At 40.6% G+C, this 19511-nt stretch overlaps 1 protein-coding gene across 9 annotated transcripts in view; it reads right to left on the bottom strand.

Annotated features, from left to right (window-relative positions):
- Positions 1–19511, bottom strand: part of PTBP3 (polypyrimidine tract binding protein 3) — a 127487-nt gene that overhangs the window by 28835 nt on the left and 79141 nt on the right. For all 9 annotated transcript variants that reach the window (XM_075210952.1, XM_075210958.1, XM_075210951.1 and 6 more), the window contains 3 exons: positions 10501–10647; positions 2456–2620; positions 370–480 (listed from right to left, as the gene is read on the bottom strand). In XM_075210952.1, the coding sequence (XP_075067053.1) occupies positions 370–480; positions 2456–2620; positions 10501–10647 (423 nt within the window). The remainder of the gene's footprint in view (positions 1–369; positions 481–2455; positions 2621–10500; positions 10648–19511) is intronic.

Consider the following 19511-nt stretch of genomic DNA (forward strand, 5'->3'; position numbering starts at 1 on the left):
ATAATATAATGAATTATAGACCTGTGCAACCACTTGTCTGCAAAACTGAGTCCAGATAAAAAGACCATCGATTCTGAAAGCGCTTTAAAGTAGATAGATTGTCTGTCCATCGTCTACACAAGCACTGCCACTTATCTCTATACTGCAAAATAGGTCAGTCATTGTACAGCTGGATCCCAGAACATTTCAGACGCATTCATTACTGAAGGTCTTTGTTTACCAGCCACCTTATTATACAAAGCAGCTTTGTAGCTGGGATAATACAGAGCATAGGGCTGCCAAATTTCAGGAATAACCATAAAACATGCAGAAAGAACTGTTATTTTCCCCCATCCTCTGTAATAAGTGTGCGTCATTTGCTTTCCTTACCACTTTGGCGTGATGTGCATTCATTGCATCAGCATACTGAAGCAGAGCCTGGAACTGGTTATTCTTTGTGAATGTGATGATCTTCAATACCGTTCCAAACTTGGAAAATATCTGTGATGTGGAGAACAATTGAGAAGTATTAAGTATCTGAAGCATGTCTGCCATACATGACAATAGTACATGTCTCCAACTCTTTCATTTCAGAAAAAAATTAAACCCAAAAGTAAAATAAAGCAACATTTTAGCAACTCTATGTGAAGGTAATATTTAAAATGTATGGAGTCTAAAATAAAATACTTAGTAAGAAAGATATTGTAATAAAGATGTTTGTTTGTACACAGTATGGAATCTATTACGTAGCAGATGTGGCACTTATGCTGGCCATATATGCTGCAATATTGGCAGCAAATTCGGGCAAATGACAATAGTAGTGGACTATATCATTACCAGGCATGTTGGCAAATACTGCCAGAAGAGGTCTACTGCCAGTGATTGTGTACAGACATCCTCCATCCGCAGTAGCAGGTCCTTCATAGGACTATTTGAGTGTCTGAATTAGACACCGATTAATTGACCCATGTGAGCCCAACTTTAGGGTCTTCAGCATAAGAATATTTTCCACAATTTGGAGCACTACTACAAAAATATTTGTTCCTGGCATCCTAATAATAAATTGATTAGGAGAGTTTGGCATAGTGATTATAGGAGGTGGTATGATAAATGAGTAGGATGCAACATGTATTTAATTTTTTCTCTCTCTTGTTTTGGAAAATCTCTGGATAAAGGCTATTTGGATAATAAATCCCATATATAGTACAACTGCTGACCGAATCACTGGTCACCATATTACAGGGCAATACTGCTACTGTTAGCATACTATGAAGCATTAGTGCCACCGATGGCATATTGCAGAACAATACTATTATTGATGAATTATGAGGCTGCATGGGAGGTTGCAATACTAAGCTATGTGATAATGCTTGTGTCTGTAATGTTTGTGCTGGACTTTAGGCCTTTGCTGGTTCTGATGTAAAAAGTAATTCCTTTTTTTTTTTTGCAATACTGCCACAGATTGTATAACACACCATAATGGTAAGAGAGAGATACTTCTTTTTCGGTAAAGCGTATATTGTGTATTATTTATGCTTATTACAAAAAGCACACGTAGCATTTGTTTACAGCAAAAATTACACATTAATGTTCACCATGCTTAATTAGTGAATCACAAAAAGAAAAAACAAAAAGGTTAGCAGCTCTTACAAACCATCTGACAATTTAGCATGACTATTAGTTATAAGCATCTGCTATCATAGTTGAGGCTCATGAATATTTTTACAAGAAATTTATAGTATGCTGAGGTTTCCTCATTTTGCTGGCTAGCGGGAAGAATGGACAAAAAGAAAGAAAGTGCTATCCGTTCTTATTATCATTCGCTCTGTTGTAAATTTTCGCAAACATTCAGGAGCCGGTTATTGAAAGACTACACTGGTAGAGCTCCCAGTACACAACAGAATACAGGTATGCACTTACTCCATTAGGGACAGGCTCCAGCTGGAAACCGGTGATAAAGTAAAGCCAAATAGCTCACTTTGACAAACAACTGCACAGCAATTAAAATTTTTCAGTGACAAAGAAGCATGGTGCCAATATAATGGGTTGCAAACTGTAAGAGGTTCTTTATCAGAGCTACAAATAGTGTTCATTCTCAACCCTTGGGTAGAAAGCAACTTGCAATAGTGAACATCTATAACAAATCAGTCAAAAGTGATTAAATCAACGACTTTTTGGAAATTAAAATAATGAGTACAAACCAGCTGGATTAAATTCACATGCTTATTATGGATGGCAGGTTAGTAAATTGGTGTCTCTTTGTGCTGGGGCATTAGATTTAACCCCTCCTATGGCTCAAAAACATACTGATAGGGTAATCAGCTTCTGGTGTGCGTGATTGTGAGTCTGTAATATGAAATATAGATGGTAAACTCTACAGATTAGCATAGTTATCTGACTGCAGAGCGCTGTGGAATATGTTGGTGCGCTATAAATAAAGTATAATTAGTAATGATGATAATAATAAGAAAAATACCTGATGGAGAACTTCCAGAGTGACAGGGTAAAATAAGTTTTCCACAATTAGTCTGAGGACAGGACTCTGTCCTGTTAACACCAAACCTTCACCTCCGGGACCACCTGTGAGAGTCAGACCTCCAGAATGTATGGTGTTCACAGCTTGCAAAGCAGCCTGCGCTCTCTGAAACAAACACATTCTCCTATTAATGATCATGTTGTGTTACTGCACATCAGGCAGCGATACAGCACAATAATAACCGCTGCACATATTTTTAAATCAACAACTTTTCTATTGCCTTTCTCATGAAAGCACATCATTAAAGCATTGTTTGGACACAAGTTATAGAGAAGACTAACATGCTTATCAAATTTTTTTTTTATATAATGGCAATACATTTCACTAAACTACATACACAACCACCATAGCTGGAGATTAATGGATAGACTGTTTGTAAAAATTTGTAAAAAATAAACAACCTTACAAAAATATTTGATTTCTTACTCATACACCGAAATGTTCTCTGAACAGCTATTCTGATGAACTCACCACAAAGTGTAGATTAAAGAAGCCAACTACTGTCTGCATTGAGCACATATCATCCAACATGACTCAATTCACACAATGCAAATGTACAGAGTTATTGGAGATAATAAAACTAGGTAATGGATATCTCATAGGTTGGCAATGGGCAACAACACTACTTTTTAATTGCCAAAAACTGTACTTCAAAAAAAATGGTTGCTAAGGGCAACACCACCTGTAGTGAATTGGTGTTATCCCTTTAGCAATTGGAAAATCGATAGATATACAGGTGCATTCAGCACAGCATATGCACATTATGTCCTAGGTGAAACGGATTATATTAGAAGATATGAGAGAACATGTTGCATAGTGATAGCGGTGGGGAATTATGTCTGGTACATTAGTTGTTATTCATAACATCCAATATATGCTGTTTGCAAAGATGATCCTAACACAGAGCATCAGATTTTGGTTAATCAGCTGCAGGAATCCTGTAGCTGAAACTGGGTTGATTTGAATCAAAGAGTTCTTAAAGTCACTTTATATGAAGGACGTGATGATCCAGGTGCCCTGCATGTGAAAACAAGCATGCATTCCATGTATCTGTACACGGACAATACGCACAGGAATGTTATCTACATCTCAATGTAAAATAACTTTACAACCAAAATCCCCTACATGACAAACGACTTCAGAAGGCTTCAAATAGTAAAGTGTAAAATGCTTGTAGCTAAGACAGCAAAAGCAAACTGGAGTAAATTGAATTTATTGGAGGATCATAACCAATTAAACTGTATGACTGTAGTGAAGGGGTAGATTTTTGAGTATGGTATGGCTTAACACCAACATGATGCTCTGTGAGACTTTTATATTCATTAAATACAAGGCAGAACATCTATTAACTCTCCTCACCATCCCCAGGACATCTCCAGTTGCTCAGCATGTCATATACTGTACACAATCTGCCTCAAGCTAAAACGCAGCATATTCATGAAGTCATTTGTATTTTATTTTCATATTCTCCGAATTTAGATTCATTAAACAAGTGTCCCTCTTGACACACACTAAAGAAACAAGCGACATACTTTGGAAAACATCCAACCATATAACGTACTTTGGAAAGCATCCAACCATATCCAAGGTTGCCAAGTCAGTAAGAAGATTAGTGAAAAAATAAATAAACCTAAAAATAAAACCACCCGATAACTACTGACCATACTAAATTATTTCATATAGAATTTACCTCATCAATGGTTTTGTGTTTTAAAAGAATTAAAGGGCCCCTTATTTCAATCCCTGGACCCAATTTTCTTTATATGCTACTACTGGTGATTTATAATAAATTTTTATATAAAATGGTTTTTAAATGACTCACGGTCTGGTCAAACAAGGAGTAGCAGCTTGTTGCCTGCTTTCCAGCATCATGAAAACCATCCTTTAAATATGTTTTTGCAGCCCTATCTCTACATATTTGTGGATAATTTTTGATTCTGGGTCACCCCTGGAAGTGTCCTCAGGGCAGACCTCTGACTTTGCTCCCATCATAAAGAGCTTGCCACACAGTGGGGCTCACTATATGTGCAACCATCGCCGTCCAGAAACTGCTCCCTATACAGGGGAAAAGACCCGCAGATTGGCAGTGAGCCCCTCTGTCTGGGGGTGCATGACTTTGTTAATCTCAGCACTGCCTGGTGGTTGCCTGTGGCCTACTCCTTCACATACCTCAACAAATAAAAGCATCCGGGGAGGGCCTGTCAGGCTAGCCTAAACTATGCCACCCTTGGTGGAATCCATATAGTTTTATAACCTGAGCCTTCTGCATTTGGAAATGGAACCTTAAAAAAGCCCTTACTTGTGTGTATTGTGAACTCAGGAACTCCCTGTGTGTTATGCAGCAGATAGACTCCCCATTACCAGGGTAGATGACACAAAGAAACTATATAGTCATATATTCCTGAGATAGGAGCCAGCGCCCTGCAAAGATGGTGCGTTAGCTGTAAGCTGTAGCAAGAGAAAGTATGTGGTGCTCAGAACTTCAGGTTCCAATTGGCTATTTTAAGCATATGTAATATTTTTTTGTATCTCTGCAGGGAAGGGTAGTTTAGAGGGAACTGCAACTAGCTACTACTACTATCTAGCCTATATATCTTGTTAACTGAAGCTCTGTAAAAACATACAGCGTGTGGGACAGGGTCTCGGTCTGGTCCCATAGTGGGCCACCTGTACTGGGTTACCTGCATTTTTTTCCTCTAAAACGTTCCTAATAGGCTGCAGAGTCAAGTCTTGCACCCCCGGCCTAAGAACTGACAGCCCTCCTCTGGTGTGGGGGACGGGAGGTTTATACCAGGGTCCCTTCATTTTCCTCTATCCCTAGAAAGCCATGAATTGTTTTCTGTACATATACAGTTCTGCTGAGAGTGAAGCTAATAAGAGGGTGTTATGTCTGATAACAAAGCAGCTGGGTGGTGCTCAATTAACTATTTCTGCAATTCTTATATTGGAATGTATTAGAAAAAATGTATGTCTGTAAGTCGAGAGTCCTAGAGCCTAAAACACAGTGGTGACTGTGGTTAGAGGGCCTTGGCTATGTGCAGTTTGGCCTTTTATTCCTTCTCTCCCGTGCAACCTTCTATCTGGTACTGTCTGTACCAATTCTGTTGGGAAATGGTCACGTGGCATTCCTCCTTCTAATTGTTGGAATGCTCCCTGCACATTTACCAAATATGGGCAAGTGTAACCACAACACAGTCGCTGCCTGGTTGGAGAGATTTGTCAGGCTAGCCTCTGCAAACACCGGGCACTAGCAGCAGCCTGCCTCACAGTCTCAGTCTACATCCTTACCTACAGATCAATAAAGTGGAAGTGAACCTTCCTTGCACCAAATACAACAGGCAGGTTTTTCCTCCAAAAAAAATTAGCAACTGAAAATATTGGTGTAGTCCAATTGGATCTTACCTTGACATGTCAAAACCCCCTAAAAAATGAGACCGTGTGTTGGTGAGACAGAACATTACAGCACCTATGAAGGCAGAAAAACTTGAGATGTGGGATTGCATGACAGGGTCAAAGGGGGTAATCCTGAGGATCTCATGGAAATGTGCATGAGCCAAGTGTTGCCAAAAAGGCATTCTTGGCTAAATTAGCTCAAATCGGGACAGATATACCATCCTGAGACTGGCTAGTCAATTAAAATATGAGAAATCAGCAGTTGGTGGTGTTTTCTGACATCTTGCTGGTGTAAAACAACTATGCCCAGTTTACCCAGGTCAAGCGGAGACTCAAGGATTTACAACTCCCTTATTTCATGTGATAACCGGCCTGATTGAGATTGGTAGTCTCATTTCTTTGCTACTCCACATGAGGAGATGAAGTGGTTTGAGGGTGCACTTATGACGGGAGAGCAGGATGGCCACTGAAGGTTCTTCATGCACTGCATAACACACTATGTAATATTTTCATGCATGCAAAATGACTGTTTGTATAACTGTACTTACTGGGCCTGATTCATCAAGGCACATATCTGCCAATTTTGTGCGTGTTGTATGCAAAATCACTCTGCACATGCCCAAAATCTACTACATCTACGTACGCAAAGGACACTTACCACAGTCTGCGATTTCTGGGAGTGAACAGAGTGGCGAAGGGACGTTCGCCCGTAGTCAATGTATAGTGAGGGCACACCAAACTGGAGCACATGCAGCCATCATTGAATCAAGCTTTGGGCATCTCAAAGTTACATGTTTTTCTGCTGTATCTCTTGCTCCAGCTACAGGTCTAGTCTAAGTCCTGATCCGTAGTGATGACAGTCTCGTATGCTATTACATGTGTTTGCAATCAACTTGAAAAATATATTTTATGTAAAACATCATAATAAATATATTTAATGGAAAAAAAAATAAAAAAAAAAATTCTATTTACCTGTTTTGTTATCAATGCTTGTATTAATGTTACCTGTTAATAATATAATAGGTTTTTATTTCTGTGTGCTCTTTTGCCAATGTATATTCCACAGGCATTGGATGTGTCCTGCAGCATCTTGTGACGAGCAAAGCAAACCTGCCCCCCAATTCATCCGTGCACGTATCTCCAGATCCGTTCCTTCTTTTATTCGGGAGTACAGATGATTTACGTGTGTTTATAACCAAATACATGTTGCGTTCAGAATGCATGCCTTGATGAATCAGGCCCATTATGTTTAACTTTGTGTTCCTTGCTCACAGTAATGTAGTGGGTTATTTAAAAATGGGTTATCTGGTTCTATCATGCTGGGCATTTGTCGAGCTCCAGGGGTGTATTTAACAGGGAAAAGTCCTGCCTCATGCTAGAGCAAGCACAAACGGATCCTATGGGCTATTTTGTTTTTATTTGTACGCTGATACACTCTCCTCCACTGGTATACTTGAAGTTTATATTACTCCAACAGTAGTATTATGAAACAGTAGTACTTTTAGATCTTTTATTTGTATGGGAGATTTAATAATGCAATGGATAAAAAGCTGCTAGAAAGTTATGACCCATGACAGTCCAGCTGTTTTTTTTTTTTTTTTTTGGGTTAATGCAATGGAACTAGTGGATATATAGAGAGCTAGGCACCCAAATACTGACCAATTTTATGTTTTCTGCAACATACCACAATTCACTCCCATAGATCCTAGTCCTGCTCTTTGGTACCTTTGGTCAACAGTGTGGAGTATTGGCCTATCCCCCTAGCTGCTCAGGGTTGATTTCTCCATGCCACAAGGGGATAGATTTTGGAAGCCCAATCAGATTATGGTTCAGTTATGGATAATGCATATAGGGGAAGAGTTCTGTATTAGTAGTACAATGGGAGGGCATATTCTCCTCAAATGCAGAGACTGTGGGCCACCTATACTATGGGATGTGATAATGGTCTTATTTCTATAGTAGCAGGACTCAAAAAATATTTTAGACAAAAGAGACTGACCTCAAACATGTGTGGAGATTTGGAATATGCTCATATCAGGTCTTTCAATAAGGTTGCTCTTTGTCAGGCATGTCCCAATACGCAATGGCTAACAGGGGAATCCGTTAATGCTTCCCCCATTCACGTCAGAGGCACTCTGCGATTACATAGCCAGGTTTACCAGATCCCGACTCATGTGGGCCGATATCTTTTCTATCCACATGTTAAAACTTTGGCTAAAACCGCCCTGCAACACATCCCTTGCAGTGGACTTATAAATCCAAATACCTGGGAATATGCACATCTAATAATCTGGCAGATAATACATTGTATAATAGTCTCCTTTGATTCTCTTTGAAAACGAAAATATGCATCTGTGCAAAAATCTGTCTATAACTACGACAGGCATGGCTTTAATCTAGTTAAAGCCATACTCCAAACAAAAAACTTTTAAGTGTGCTCCAGCACTGTCCAATTTTTATACCAGGGAATAGATGTCCAAATGTTCCAACATGATTATTATATCTCCTATCTGATCTGGGCTGAGTCAGAATTAAATTAAGTACTGTCAGTAGGCCCACAGTCTCAAGGTCTCCCCAAGGTCATGCTACAATATTATGCTTCACAGGTGGCACACTTCAGGAATCCATGGAGTAAAGGGTGGGGTGGGGCTACCATTTGATATATCAAATGATATACAAGGTTTATCATTTGATCTAACCCATGGCAAGTTCAGAAACCCCAGATTGGCATTTTTCAAATATTTACCACTTTGTCCATAAACTGTTCCCAAAAAGCATGAGTGCATATGCTGCTATAAAGGGGAAGAAAAGACTCATCTCTGATTGAGAGTCAGTCTGTATCCAAGGGCTTGGCCGTGAAGCTACATTTTGTGCCAAATTCTAGCAAGAAAAACAGTCACCAGAGAGTCTGGCACAGTGGGTTGAGTCCCAAAATGTCTTTGACGGGGAGGTAACTGACTCCAATTGAGATTCCTGGGCGCCCAGCCGTTGGGTGGTTTTGTCAATGTACTGTACTTCACTGCATATACCATTTATCACGCACTAATGGCAGCATTGCGCTAATGCATACTTGCTGATATTTTCTCGGCTTTGTGGTGAAGCTCTGGCTGTGATGGCAATGGCCGTCATACATTATTCCGTGTGACCTCCGTTACTATTACAAGTATGTGTACCTTACTCCTTTCTCATGACGATGTCAGTGGGCAAGTCACTCATTGTATCTCTTTTGAAGTTAGTCTCTCTAGTAGTTTATATTTTTATGTATTGCTCGTTTCATTTTTGCTTCAGGTTTGAGTAATTTTTCGAACAGTTTTTTTGCATTTTAGTGCCATTTACATGAAGTGTGTCACATTTTTTATTATAACCATCAAATACGATAAAAAAGAAAAAACAAGAAAGAAAAGAAAAAACCCAATGATGAGTTCGCTCCTCAGCTCCTCCTAACTGTGGAGCCTCTCCCTTGGGACACTTCTGCTACACTGATGGAGTCCTTGGTGGAATCAGAACCCACAAAGAAGGACCTGAATTGGTAGTAGGTCACAGCAGAGTCCCAGTGGCCCAGTCATCATGGCGCTTCAAGCCACCAATCATTATTGAGCTGGGACTCTTGCATCAGCTGTCTGAAGTGGCGTGGTGATGGCAGCAAGAGGAATCAGTCAGATTAATTTTTTGGCTCTAGTTTCACTTTAAGTATTTTGTTTCCCACAGCCCAAGAAACTTACTATTACTAATTCCTGCCCAGTGGAGCTCAGGGACATAGTTTGACATTAGCTTGTGCCACCAGACAAGAGAATACTGTCCAGTAACTAGATAACTAAGAAGTGGTTGGAGGAAAAGTAAAAGATAATGAAATAGGTTGCTGAGATAAAAGCAAAATGAAAATAGAGATAGATAAAAAAAAGTATTTACTTCCCTTTAACATTATTCCGTCCCACTCAAATTCAAATATGAATCATTTTATATAGTTTTGCCATATAATTAACAGTTTTGTCAACATGAAAATTGCAAAAACACCATCACGTTCTGCAACAAACAAACAACCATAAAACAAAATTACAGCTCTACAGTTTGTAACTAGCACTACTATGAAAACAATTTACATGCATCTCCGTATGATTGCACCAACTTCACTGTAGCTAGAATTGTCAATGATCACTTTCGTCTCCGAGCTGGATTATGTTAGTAATGGTTCTGCAATACTCACAAAATAGTAAATGGATGTTGCAAATAAAAATGTTCTGCATTAGGTTTCAAAGGTCCTGTAATGGTTTTACTATATTAATATGGAGCCATGAAGTAACAGATCGTTAACACACACTGTATCTCTTTGTAGCTTTGACCTCCATTCCAGTCATGTTACAGTTTGACCCGCAACGGTCAACTCTCATAAAATCTGGGACCATCTAGGTCCCGACTTCCTTGAACCTTTTTCCCCTGTCTCAAGGTCATAGCAGAATGTAACTCAAAAGAAACTGCTGCCTGATGGTTCTGCACGACAGACTTGTGAGCTACGAGGGTCTACATTAAGTATTGGCCCAGCTGAACATAATCAGTGTAGTAGCTGGACATCTACAGTTTAAGATATTACACACCGATTGATTAGGTAGGTTGTCTGTCTTCAATTCTCTATGATTCGAATACTGAATGTAGACAGGTTGACTGCGGAGATGAGGAGTGAGAGGGGTGTAGTAATTCACCATAGTAACAGCTGATTCTTCAGAAGCCATTTCCAAGAAGGCCTGAAATGGAAGACAATAAAGAAAGAAATGCATTAATATACATCTCTAACATGATGACAGCTATGCAGCATAGATACCTTTTTGCAATGCATTATTTTGTGCTGTAATCGGAAACAAACTGCTAGTGTTCATGAGACAAAGTTTTTTTTTTCTGACAGTAGTATCAGTAATTTGTTTTTCTCTTTCTTATTATTAAAATATAGTTTGTTTGTTTTATTTTTCTGAAAAAAAGTGCAGCTAAAAAAACATAAATACCATATTGGATTTCATTCTGACAGACAGATTAAATACAATCACAGAATTAGTTGGTATGTGCAATTTTCCAGCCAAAATTGACTAGTTTATAAATAGCATACACATGGCATTTGTAAAGCATAATTAGCTGTACTAGAACAATCTACAAGCCACAACTCCCAATAAACAGTCAATGGGACAATACATTGAGTATCTGAGATTTATTTTACTTGTTTTCAATTTTTAAAACATAAATCAAACAAAAAAAAGTATTTTTTGTAAGAGTCATGCAAGAGACAATTAATATGTGTACATGTTATAATTGGGTAATATATCAACGCTACAATCTTAGCCTTGGTTATTCGATTGTGCACGGTGTCCTACAGAAGAGCTTCAGCTTGGAAAGCACATGACACCAACCAACACAACATGATACAATTATTACAAATAGTATGAGTAAAAAGATATAAAAAACAACAAAAAAACAGAGCAAAGCCGACAAAAACTGTATGCATTCAACACAAATAAATATTATAATATGGAAAATGCTGTTAAAAATATGACAGATTAAACCATATTATACAAGTGAAATAATCTTGCAGTCTAACCACTGGGGGAATTCTTCAACAGTTGCTCTTGAAGTCTCCTGGGTGGTACAAAATTGATTCCCTCTGGATCAATAAATGGCCCTCACTGATATATCAGCTTGAAAAGAAGGTAAAAGACCATTCAAGAGAATGCTACACTTATGCAGTGGCTGCATTCAAAAAAGCTTAGCGCGACTAAAAAGTTCTCCCCCCCCCCCCTTTCCCTCCCAAGGACAGTGTTTTCTAGAGATACAGTTAACAAATGCATCACCTCTATGGGAAGTGAGGCACAATGAGCAGAAATTTTTGTCTCACTGTTCCAGAAACACATCGCGCAGAATTCAATATGCTCCAATGTGTGATGAAGACAGGTGAAAATACTTTGTTTTTTATGGAACCCTATTTTACATGAGCCTTCTGGATACTAGTCCAAAACCAGGCATACAGGGTTTTCGTTAAGTTTAAAAGCTTTCAAAGCTTTTGTGAAACCCTTTTAATAAACTATATCCAATTCTATAAGAGCTTAGGCAGAGCTTCCACACTTTGTTAACATTGTAGGAACATAAATTAAAAAAAAAACCAAACTGTTATACAGGCAACAATACATAATAGGTGGCATTGCCCAACAACTGTGACCGCTTGAGGGAGAACAGGTGCCATCTCCTGAGGTAGATGGTAGAGAACAGAAGCAATGAAAATCACACAAGTCCAGGGTTATCGGTACAAATGGCCTCAGACTGTTTTATTAAACATAAAAAACAAAGAAAACTTCAAAAATTATGTAAACATTCAGGCAGACCCTCTCTCCTGTGAAGGACCTTATGTCCCATTCACATACCAAACAGAGATAATTGCTCACCATTAGCAGGGTCTCAGGAGGCATCCAACCTCCTCCCCAGGTCAGAGAAAGACTTTGCAGAGCTGCAGTGCAACTTCTGATTACCAGCAGAATCACTGGCAACCTCAAAGACCCAGTTAACAGGTTAATGGATGGAGCCCGCCCCCTCTCTCTCCATCCAGAACACCAGACAACCTTACCACATTTTCCTACCACTGGGAAAAACACTTTGGGAAGCTTTTCCCACACACATAAAGAAAGCCGGTGACATATCCCTCTCCCAATCAGCACTAATCAAGTGACCTTGTCACACAACCAATAAGACATATGCATTAATTTCTTAAATTGTACTAGAAAAATGACAGGTAGAATCACACTAGTTACTATGGGCAAAGCTACATTATCTACAGTGTTACTTATGGAACAGTTATAAAAATCATCCTCTGTGTTTAAAGCTTCCATTTAACAACACCAAACAAAATTGTAAAGATCAGCATGAAAACTGTATCCAATCAGGCCACAAATCTTGACAACTAAATTGGACCTATGCGATCATTCAGCAGCCAGGCCGAAGAGAAGAACCCCATGGCGCTCCATTAGTGCAGTGATATTGATCCCCGGCCGAATGCATTCTTGGCTGGTAACAACAGAAATCTGGATAGACAGGACTCATTTTCATGGTTCTTTGGTGGTTTTGAAAACCACACGCTGCAACCCTGGGTCATTTGACTCAGCCTACTATTCTCCAGAGTGCCATAAATCTCCCACCTAAAATACTTCCAGGAACTCTGCCTTGGAGTCTGACTCTCCCCATGGATGAAAACAGTACCAGGGGAAAGGCAGCCAGATCCAGGGTTAGCAGTCCGCAGTTTCCGCTACCTGGAGCTCTCCGAGATCCAGTATGCGGCTCAGTCTTCAGGGACCCCCAGGAGGCACTGCACCTCCTGGATTCATTTAAATCCAGCAGGCTGCTCTGCAAGACCCTCTGGTAGCCACTGAGGATGCCGGGGGAAGAAGTCTACAGGGCTGCTCCTGCAGCCCCCGCTGGATCACCAAGGAAAGTAAGTGCATTTTATTTTTATATACATTCCTCTACACATATAGTTAACACTTTAAACATTATAAATACCCATAGTTACCCTTCCTGCACTGCACACTGCTTAACTACTGACGCTGCAACACCTATAAATAAAATATTATCATTAAACACATTTTTCACACTTCGCCAGGGTTTAAACCCTTCATTGTTACGGCGACAGGTATTACTCTCCCTGCTGCGCTGGAGTCCATTTAAACATGGCCGAACACTCAGGGACCCGGCCACACATATAAACTAATTTCTCATTGGCTGCTGTTCAGTACAAAATATTAGTAAATGAATCCTTATGAAGTCACTGGACAGTTATTCAACGTGGTCAAACAATCTTCACAATTTTATACAGAATTACAATGTTGGGGGTAGCTTTGTAAGTCTACAAAATAACAATTAATATGTGAATTGAATGGCAACCATGTTTTACAAGTTTTGCCATCTAGAACTGAAGTGGTTGGGAAAACATATGTCTAAAAGTGGGTTTCAAGCAATGAGTAGGTACTGCAGGTTGGGTCAGATAGCAGACACAAATGGGTTAAAATGTTTTGTGAGGAGCCTGTTTAATTCCACCTGTGCAAGACTCTCTAATGCAGTTAGTGATACAGACACATGCATTTTTCTTTGATTAAATAGAATTATTACAGCACTCAAATAAAGGTAGGACAGTGCATGACCTCCAAATGACTGGATCTCAAGCCAATTTAGACATTCACAAGGAAATCCAAATTACACTAATCTAGTTCTATCTGCAGATTGATTGGCTGGATCACAAGGGATACAATTTCTCTTTGTCAATGACTACACATGTAGTCCAATGCTGTTATAAGCCAGATTACTACATGGCCCAAAATTCCTGCTCTCCTTTTCACACTGCGATAATTCATTCATCCTGTTTTTCACACCTTTTTTCCAATTGCAAAAACTTGGGTTAAGTTTGATCTCATGTTTAAAAACTCCAGTTTTTAAACTCAGCTTAAGTGATTGCAGTTTTAAAACTGGTATGATAAGCAGAATTATGACATTCCTGACAACATTTTTGATCTCCTCTCCGGGAAATCCTGCTGCCGAATTTGTCATTACGCCCCCCGTACCCATGTATTGTGTGCCCCCCTTCCCTGGGGGGAGAGGGTCGCAGGATGACTTGATTTGCTGTGATTTGGGGTCATTAAGCCCTGGCCTCCACTCACTGGGCAGGTTGTGGGAGATTGCAATGCTCCTGGGAGAACTCTTAGAAATTCGTGAGACTCCTGGACCAGGAGAGTAGGCAACTATGGATCATCATTATTTAAAGCTAAAAGGCTGACTATGATGTCCTTCAATAAACTTAAAGGTGCATAGATATGCTAGGTCATTATAGATTTTTTCTGCAGCAATTTGCAGTAATGTTACAAAACAAAAACACCACTGGTCCCAATCAACCTATGTTCAAGACAGTTGATAAGTCGACTAGGACTGGTGGAAAACTCAGTCAGAAAATCGTCCAACCACACTGGTCGTGCCCCATAAGAATCATTTTTTTCTGAAAACTGACAGAACTGTACTATCTGGCTGCATGTGTGTGTGGCCAAATTGGACATACACTCTGCTGATCTATGAGCAACCTTTAAAAACGTAATCTTGTGTGCTTAGAAAAAAAAACCTCTAAAATTTTCAATTCTGATAAACCCATGAAAGTTCACCCATATATTTGTGTATGTTTATTGCAGCACTTTTATAGAAGGCAAATTGTACTTTAATGTAAAATATTTTGTATGCTAGCCTAGAATATACACTATATCGGCGGTTCCCAAACTGTGCGCCGCGGCGCTGTCACTGGGGTGCCGCGGGCCAGACATAAAAAAAACCCCAAAAAAACACAGAAACTTACCAATCCGTCGGGCGCCGGGACCCAGCAGCCTCCTCTCTCCTGCAGCTGTCACTGAATATCGACGTCAGTAACAAGCTGCAGGAGAGAGGAGGCTGCTGGGTCCCGGCGCCCGACGGATTGGTAAGTTTCTGTGGTTTTTTTTTTTTATGGCTGGCGCGGGGCAGAGTGAGAGGGATGGTGACAGAGAAGGGGGGCAGAGGAGGGGGACAGAGGAGGGGGACAGAGGAGGGGGACAGAGGAGGGGGACAGAGGAGGGGGACAGAGGAGGGGGACAGAGGAGGGGGACAGAGGAGGGGGACAGAGGAGGGGGGCAGAGGATGGTGAGAGGGGGACAGAGGATGGTGAGAGGGGGACAGAGGATGGTGAGAGGGGGACAGAGGATGGTGAGAGGGGGACAGAGGATGGTGAGAGGGGGACAGAGGAGGAGAGCAGAGGATGGTGAGAGCGGGACAGAGGAGGAGAGCAGAGGATGGTGAGAGCGGGACAGAGGAGGAGAGCAGAGGATGGTGAGAGGGTGACAGAGGAGAAGAGCAGAGGATGGTGAGAGGGTGACAGAGGAGAAGAGCAGAGGATGGTGAGAGCGGGACAGAGGAGGAGGACAGAGGATGGTGAGAGCGGGACAGAGGTGGAGGACAGAGGATGGTGACAGCGGGACAGAGGTGGAGGACAGAGGACGGTGAGAGGGGGACAGAGGACGGTGAGAGGGGGACAGAGAAGGGGGACAGCGGGGCAGAGAAGGGGGACAGCGGGGCAGAGAAGGGGGACAGCGGGGCAGAGAAGGGGGACAGCGGGGCAGAGAAGAGGGGCACAGCAAGGCAGAGGAGAGGGGCACAGCAAGGCAGAGGAGAGGGGCACAGCAAGGCAGAGGAGAGGGGCACAGCAAGGCAGAGGAGAGGGGCACAGCAAGGCAGAGGAGAGGGGCACAGCAAGGCAGAGGAGAGGGGCACAGCAAGGCAGAGGAGAGGGGCACAGCAAGGCAGAGGAGAGGGGCACAGCAAGGCAGAGGAGAGGGGCACAGCAAGGCAGAGGAGAGGGGCACAGCAAGGCAGAGGAGAGGGACACAGCAAGGCAGAGGAGAGGGGCACAGCAAGGCAGAGGAGAGGGGCACAGCAAGGCAGAGGAGAGGGACACAGCAAGGCAGAGGAGAGGGACACAGCAAGGCAGAGGAGAGGGACACAGCAAGGCAGAGGAGAGGGACACAGCAAGGCAGAGGAGAGGGACACAGCAAGGCAGAGGAGAGGGACACAGCAAGGCAGAGGAGAGGGACACAGCAAGGCAGAGGAGAGGGACACAGCAAGGCAGAGGAGAGGGACACAGCAAGGCAGAGGAGAGGGACACAGCAAGGCAGAGGAGAGGGACACAGCAAGGCAGAGGAGAGGGACACAGCAAGGCAGAGGAGAGGGACACAGCAAGGCAGAGGAGAGGGACACAGCAAGGCAGAGGAGAGGGACACAGCATGAGAGGGGCAGTGGAGGGGGACACAGTGTGAGAGGGGCAGTGGAGGGGGACATTGTGAGAGAGGGCAGAGGAGGGGGGACAGCGTGACAGAGCAGAGGAGGGGGGACAGCGTGACAGAGGGCAGAGGGGGCAGTGTGAGAGAGGGCAGTGTGTCTGGATGCAGAGTGCCTGAGGGCAGAGTGTCTGGATGCAGAGGGGGCATTTTTGCATACAACTAAATAAGTATTTCTGTCCTGACCTAAATACTTATTACAATTTTTTGACCCAACTACTTCTAAAACAGGACTGCTCAATAATTATTTTGGAGGGGTGCCTTGAAAAAATTTGGAGACTCGAAGGGTGCCGCGAACTGCAAAAGTTTGGGAACCACTGCACTATATAGACAAAAGTATTCGGACGCTTCACCATTACACCAACAGGGAATGACATTGTATTCAAACACATATACTTTAATATGAAGCTGGTCCCCCTGTTTGCAGCGATAACAGCTTCCACTCTACTTGGAAAGCTTTCCACAAGATGTTGGAGTGTTTCTGTGGGACATTGCGCCTAATCATTCTGTAGAGCACTTATGAGGTCAGGAAGTGTGAATGGGGTATAAGAGAGATATTGGTGGGTTTTAAAAGAAAGGTGCATGTGTAGAAACCTGCCCAACAATTACACAGTTCTTTGTATCATGTAGCTTGAGAGGAATGATTAACAATCACAACATAAACTCCTGAAATGTGCAATTTGTATTTTAACCCTAACCAAAAAAGAAATACATTAGGAAAAATGATTATATAGTTTGGTAAATATGTTTTCAATTCATTTTTGGCAGTAAAGTCTATTTGAAAACATTAAAACGTATCCTCATGGGGTTTGCTATAAAAGATATAATAATAATAGAAGCTTTTAATAATAATTTTCAAAACTATATTTCTTTATTATAGCTTTAATTGATTTACAGGTGCAGATTTTTATTACTCATATGCTATAAAATTCCTTAAATAAAATACCATTGGCTCGGTGCAGGCCTGGGGCTCAATGGAAGATATATTGATATATTGTGTTTTTTTTTTTATTTGTGATCGCGATGTCCAATCTATCACACATTTCACTGATCACCTCAACCAGAACACTTAACATCTCACATCCTATGTTAAAGGATATTACAGCCTTACACAAACTTTCTGGTAAGGCAAATGATTGTAATAACCTTCTGCATTTCAAAAGCAACCACCATAGGAGCTGGATCAAGAATATCCCTCTGGGTCAATTAAGACGCTTAAAAAGAAAATGCTCCTCACAAGAAAAATTTAATTTACAAGCATTAGGTTAATAGAAGCCTTTAGAGAAACAATATCCGGACGGATTGCTTAAATCAGCTTATCAAACTATCAGGACTGAATAGGAGTTTCAGGCTACTAAAAAAAGTTACCAAAAAAAATTAAAATACCGATAGGTCGATCTCATTTGTTTCTAAATATAACAGTCCATCACATCACATTAGAAATATTATTAAAACAGAATTTCTATCCTTAAATTGGATCCCATTCTGAAGACTAGGCTAGCTTAATGCTCTTCTGCGGTTTTTAAGAGTCAATAAGATTTGAATCTCTTAGCATCAAGCGTTTTAAGACAAAGACAAATTTAGAAATGCAACAATTCCTGGCTCCCAGTAAAACCAGTGGCTCATTTTAAATGGGAAAAAGCAACTGCATTATTTGCCATCAACACATACTGTATGTAAACAAAATGTCACAGGCGTTATACCTTCACTATGAAAACACTCATAAATTGCCACATTAAATATGTGACATATCCTACAATGCAAATGTGGACTGCAATAAGAAGGTGCGACCACACGATATTGGAAGCAAGGTTTGTAGAAACAGACGAAAAATATATTGAATAAAATTACTAAACATGGTTTTCTAAGACATTCTTTGGAAGTACATCATAGTAAGCCACAAGATTTTATATTGACAATAGAACAAATCCGCCCCACTGCCAGAGAAGGCACAAGTTCCACCAATTGCACTTCAGAGTCCTTCTGCACCCATAGTCTTAGTACATTGCATCCAGAGAACCTCAATGAGACCATTGACCTTGAATTCTAATTAGATCTGTAATTAGTGTTTCATACAAAAACATTTTCAGATTAATAACACAATAATATTTTGGTATACGAGACAATATTAACACCAAAATACAGGTAGAATTTAAATTCATTTATGAGAATAAAAGTATTTTTTGACAATTATAATATAGGTATAATAATTTTTTATTTCACTGATGTGCACACATTTTTATTAATATAGGGAAAAAAGGTTTGATCTATTAGTCATGGTATTTACAAATATGACAGAACAAATTTTGCAAGGTCGACTGTGAAGACTATAAAGCAATAAAATCATTTGTTTGGATATTTTGCTTCACTTTATTTATATATTTTTGTTTAGGTGATAAATATAGGGATAATGTAATAGATCAATGGGATATGATCCAACTAATACTGCACATAACTACCCTTTTTAAGATCAGGATTCAATTATAGAGCTAACAATATAAGGGGACAATGGTAGTTTGTGGATATCTATCGGTCTGCATCTCAGATATTATCAATTATACTCTAGGGCTGAAGATGTTGTATTATAGAACTTGATCTTTATTGTAAAATAATAAAGTTCATGGATTACTATACTGGACCCTCCCATATAAATGTCTTTTTAAAGTCCAGAAATTGTCTCATATTTATATCTAACCGTTTTCTTTTCTGAAATGTTTAGGTATTAACAAGATGTA

The sequence above is a fragment of the Mixophyes fleayi genome, chromosome 1 (genome assembly GCF_038048845.1).
Source record: "Mixophyes fleayi isolate aMixFle1 chromosome 1, aMixFle1.hap1, whole genome shotgun sequence".
NCBI lineage: Eukaryota > Metazoa > Chordata > Amphibia > Anura > Limnodynastidae > Mixophyes > Mixophyes fleayi.